Genomic DNA, 4,842 nt, shown 5'->3' with positions numbered 1-4,842 from the left:
GCGCCGAGACCTCCCGTGTGAGGCCTCAGGCGAGGCGGAGAGTCGGTGGGCTCGGATGAGGCTGGTGATGAGCCCATGGCTTACCCTTTAGCTTTGTTGTTGATGGGATTTAAGTGACCCTTTTGGTGTACGCTTAGGGTACCCCGTTCCATGGTACCCGACAGTAGCCCCCGAGCTTTAGGGGGAGTGCGTGCATTCTCCCTAAGGGTTTGTCGAGATCTAGCTTGCAGCAGTTCCTGTAGGGATTGTGTTTTGCTTCTTGAGGTTTCGATGGGTGCGCGCGAGCGCACCCGCCGGGTGTAGCCCCCGAGGCCCTGGAGGAGTGGAGTCACTCCTCCAGGGGCTTTTTTCGTGTTTTGAGTGAGGAGGTTTTATCGTATTTGCTGAGCCCACAAGTGCGAGTTCGGGTCGCGGGGTTTCGGCAAGGTCACAGGGAGAGCCCCCGAGCCTCCGCACGAAGCAAGAGGGCGGTCAGGGGTGCCCCTAATTTTTTGTATGGCCCTCACGCTTCCTTTTCGCTCGGAAGGAGGGGTGGAATGTGCCAGGCTACCCTCGGTGGGCATGAGCGGTGGCACTTCCGATGAGCTGTTATCGGGTAAGTCCGAGTGGAGGCCCGTGCCCCGTTCGCTAGGGGACAGCTAGCGGTCTAGAGACGCACTCCAAGAGTACCGGAGGGTTTCTCTAATGGGTGCCGAGGCCGTTCGCTGGGCCTCGGTGGCTCGGCGCCTCTCTACGGTGGGATCCCATTCGGAGACTTCCCTGCCGGTCTCGGACACGACTTGGGATGCCCCGAGCGACTGTTCGCTCAGGCCTCGGCCATTCGTAGGCTCGCCCAAAGTCGTCCCTGACTCCGTTGCCCTAGGGCGGCTGTCGAAACCTCAGGGGGCCCAGCCTTCGAACCCCTGGACCATAACGGGCTCGGTGCCCTTTATCGTATTCGTAACGAAACTTCTAGCGTGGGCTTAGATCGTTTGTATTTGTCTTGGGTGCAGGAGGAGCCCCCGAGCCTTCGCCTGGAGCAAGACGGCGGTCAGGGGTCCCCTGGCTTTTTTGTTCGACTCTCACATATCCTTTTCGTTCGGATGGAGGGTTTGTTTGCCGAGGCCATTCGGGTGCGAGCCAGAGCTGCTGGGTCTCGGCAAGGTTGCAGGAAGAGCCCCCTAGCCTCTGCACGGAGCGAGAGGGTCGTCGGGAGTTCCCCTGTCTTTTTGTACGCCCCTCGTGCGTGAGGGCTTGTTTGCCGAGGCCCCTTTGGGCGCGAGCCCAGGTCACGGGGTCTCGGCAAGGTTGCAGGAAGGGCTCCCTAGCCTCTGCCCAGAGCGAGAGGGCTGTCGGGAGCTCCCCTGGCTTTTTGTACGACCCTCGCGCTTCCTTTTTGCTCGAAAGGAGGGGTTGTTTTGCCGAGGCCCCCTTGAGTGCGAGCCGGGGTCGCGAGGTCTTGGCAAAGTTTGCAGGAAGAGCCCCTAGCCTCTGTGCGGAGCAAGAGGTCTGTCAGGGGTTCCCCTGGCTTTTTGTACGACCCTCACGCTTCCTTTTCGCTCGAAAGGAGGGGTGGAATGTGCCAGGCTACCCTCAGTGGGCACGAGCGTCGGCACTTCCGGTGAGCTGTTATCGGGTAAGTCTGAGTGGAGGCTCGTGCCCCGTTCACTAGGGGACGGCTAGCGGTCCAGAGACGCACTCCAAGAGTACCGGAGGGTTTCTCTAGTGGGTGTCGAGGCCATTCGCTGGGCCTCGGTGGCTCGGCGCCTCCCTACGGTGGGATCCCATTCGGAGACCTCCCTGCCGATCTCGGACACGACTTGGGGTGTCCCAAGCGTTTCGCTTGCTTGGGCCTCGGCCCCGTATGGGCTCGCCCATGGTCGTCCCTGACTCTGTTGTCCTGGGCGGCTGTCGAAACCCCTGGGGGGCCAGCCTTCGAACCCCTAGACCGTAATAGGATCAGAGCCCGGTTCCTTCATCTGAAAGGAATAGGGCGGGTGGAATATCTTCCCCGTCGGTTCGGCAACGGCTGGCATGCCTTTTGAGGCGGTTTTCTAGGGAGACAGAACGACGCCTGCTGCTGCAGCAGTCGGGCACGACGTGGTGGATGGGACATAACCGTTCCCGCAATTAATGAGAAAAAGATGGGAGCGTGGGCGGTAAAATCGGATCGGGGTTAATCGCGGCGGAACCATGGGAAACTTCCCCGATTTCATCGCCCGTCCGTTTCGCCTTCCTCCCTGCATAAATACTCAAAGAGTCTCGCCCCTCCTCACCTTACCTTGCCTACGTTAGCTCTGCCTCCATCAAGCCGTCGCTAGAGCAGTGGGTGCCGGGAAGAAGAAGGGAGAAGAGCGAGCCAGGGAGAAAGCGAGAAAGAGCGAGAGAGTGAGAGAGAGAGAAAAACTCACCGCCGCTTCCAATCTCTCCACCGTGCTCATGGCCGGCGACATCGTTGTCATCGAGGCGGACCCTTGGGATCCTTCCAACGTTACCGTGGAGACGCTCGAGTCGCTCATCGATGGTGGACTCTTTCGTCCAGTGACGGACCCCAACAGGCCAGAGTGGATTGCTCCGTACGGCGAGCCAGAGCCGAGGCCTCGCGATGGCTACGTCGTGAGCTTCGTCTCCTTTCACGAGCGTGGCCTCGGCGTCCCGGCGGATCGGTTCATGCGGGCTCTCCCGCACTACTATGGCGTGGAGCTCCACAACTTCAACCCCAACTCCATCACATAGGCGGCCATCTTCGTTGCCGTCTGTGAGGGGTACTTGGGGATTGCTCCCCATTGGGAGTTGTGGCTCCATCTCTTCCGGGTGGGGCACACCACTAAGCCAACGGGCACGTCGAGCATGAGGAAGGCGACGAGGGCCGGCGGCTGCACTCTCCAAGTGCGCCAGGACCGCCAGCACCTCTACATCCCGGCCCAGCTCGTATCATCCAATCGCCGATGGTACACGAGCTGGTTCTACCTTCGCAACGACGACGAAGGACTTCCCCCTACACTGGGCGGATTGTGGGGAGCTGCCCAGAGAGGTGGAAGTACGGCGCCCCGAGGGACGACCAGCCCAAGCTACAGCCGCTTCTGGAGGGCTGGAGAGGCTACGGGGCCATGGCCTTACCGCGGCTATGGTCGTGGCTGCCTTCCAGCGCCGGAGGGTGCTGCCGCTGATGGCTCGGCGGCAGCGGCTGTTCGAGATGAGGCCGGGTGAGCCCATTGAGGGCATCCGGATGTCCTCCTCCGCCCTTTCCGACGAGGAAATTCTTCGTCGGGTGGGGGAGATGGTTGAGGCGAAGCTGAGGGGCGGCAACTTGACCCCAATCGCGATGCGACCGTCGCGGGGGTTCCTCTCACTGGTAAGTCATGCGTCGCTGTAGCCCCCGAGCCTCCTCCGTTTCTCCTTACTTCTCATGCGCGTTCGCCGTTCCTGCAGGGGATGAGGGACGTGCGCGCCTCTCCGCCGCCCGTCCCCGAGGACACGAGGCAGCGGGCGATCAACCGGGCGCACGCCGAGGCACAGAAAAAGAGGAAGGACGCCGTCAACAAAGGAAGGATGGTCTCCCGTTGGAGGAATCCCCGTCGTCGTCGCTGTCGGCGGAGGCCTCGGACGGGGACGACGAGGGCGAGGTGGGGCGAGGTCCCCTGGACCATCTCCTTGACGTAGGGGAGGTGGTGCCTGGGGCGTTGGCAAGCAGTCCAGCACTCCCGGGAGGAGGAGGAGAAGCGAACTCGGGGTTGGCAATTGCCCGCTCCGGGGCCGAGGCCGACACGCCCGAGGCGCGGGCGTTGGGCAAACGCGCCGTCAGTCCGGTGGGCTTGGCGGTGGCGGTGGAACAAGTGGTGGCGGAGGTGATGCAACTGCCCCTGCAGAGGACCGAGGGGACGCCGGGGTCCGTTGAGGACCAACCGGCGCCGATGGACACGGAGGCGATGCAACTGCCCCCGCCACCGCCTTTGCGGACGAGGGTCGCCGTGGCGAAGCGGTTGCCGCCCCGCTCGAGGTAGGTGTATTTTTGGTGGGGTCGCATTGCCTTCTGTTCGTTCTTTTGTTTTGTGCTAACCCTGTGATCATCTTGTCCTTAGCCGGAAGCGGCCTACGGAGGTGCCTACCTTGGTGCCCCTTAAAGCGCTCAAGGTTAACCCTAGCTCCACCGCCCACTGGGTGGCGGAGGCGCAAGCCGCCTTACAATGTGGAGCGGTGTCGGTGAGGGCCGACCCAAAGGAGTCGGCCACCGAGGGAGGGGCTGCCGAGGCGGCCCTGACACAGGAGGGGGAGGCAGCGCCTCCGCCCTATGATGGCGAGGCCCGTGGGTCGGATGTGGCCGAGGTTCCCTTGGCCGCTGAGGTCACTGGGACCGAGGTCCCCGGGGTTTCATGGGCCAGGGCGACGGAGGCTGCGGCGCCTAGGACCCTCGAGGCCGCTGTGGCAGGCACCGAAGCCCTTACGATCGCCGAGGCCATGATGGCGGAAGCTGGAGCCCCCGGGGCCACCGAGGTCACGACGGCAGAGGCCGGAGCCCCCGGGACCACCGAGGCTACGACGGCGGATGCCGGAGCCCCCATGACCACCGACGCTGATGTGATCGTGGCGGGGCTATCAGCCTAGGAGGTGGAGATGAAGGCGGCGGAGGCCTTGGGGACACCCTTGGTGCAAGGCCCACCGCCGTTGCGGGAGAGCGCCAGGGAGGTGGAGGTCCTTCTGATCTCCTCCGACAACACTTCCCGGGTGCCGGAGATGGCCGACGCCGAGGTGGTCGGTGTCGTGGAACAGCCGGCTCCAACTCTGGGCGAGGGAAGCTCGGCCCTTGCGCGAGTACGACCCTAGCCTCGCGGGTGGGATCACCCGCGTGTCCTGTGGCAAAGC

General features: G+C 63.3%; 1 protein-coding gene across 1 annotated transcript; it reads left to right on the top strand.

The window, feature by feature from the left end:
- Positions 1 to 3,259: 3,259 nt before the first annotated feature.
- On the top strand, positions 3,260 to 4,584 carry LOC136479100 (uncharacterized). Its single transcript, XM_066477072.1, has 4 exons — positions 3,260 to 3,334; positions 3,412 to 3,534; positions 3,849 to 3,979; positions 4,062 to 4,584. The coding sequence occupies exons 1-4, from the start codon at positions 3,260 to 3,262 to the stop codon at positions 4,582 to 4,584; spliced, it is 852 nt and encodes a 283-aa protein (XP_066333169.1).
- Positions 4,585 to 4,842: the final 258 nt, after the last annotated feature.

Source organism: Miscanthus floridulus, chromosome 9 (assembly GCF_019320115.1).
Source record: "Miscanthus floridulus cultivar M001 chromosome 9, ASM1932011v1, whole genome shotgun sequence".
Classification (NCBI taxonomy): Eukaryota; Viridiplantae; Streptophyta; class Magnoliopsida; order Poales; family Poaceae; genus Miscanthus; species Miscanthus floridulus.
The sequence above is the reverse complement of the archived record's forward strand: the minus strand, read 5'-3'. Positions and strand labels throughout refer to the sequence as shown.

Bases quoted from the DNA above. Each gene is read 5' to 3' on its own strand.
- LOC136479100 (XM_066477072.1), top strand. From the start codon at position 3,260: ATGGTTGAGGCGAAGCTGAGGGGCGGCAACTTGACCCCAATCGCGATG. The intron at 3,535-3,848 runs GTCTCCCGTTGG...CTGCCCCTGCAG, and splicing joins CCGTCAACAAAGGAAGGATG to AGGACCGAGGGGACGCCGGG. The intron at 3,980-4,061 runs GTAGGTGTATTT...TCTTGTCCTTAG, and splicing joins CGGTTGCCGCCCCGCTCGAG to CCGGAAGCGGCCTACGGAGG.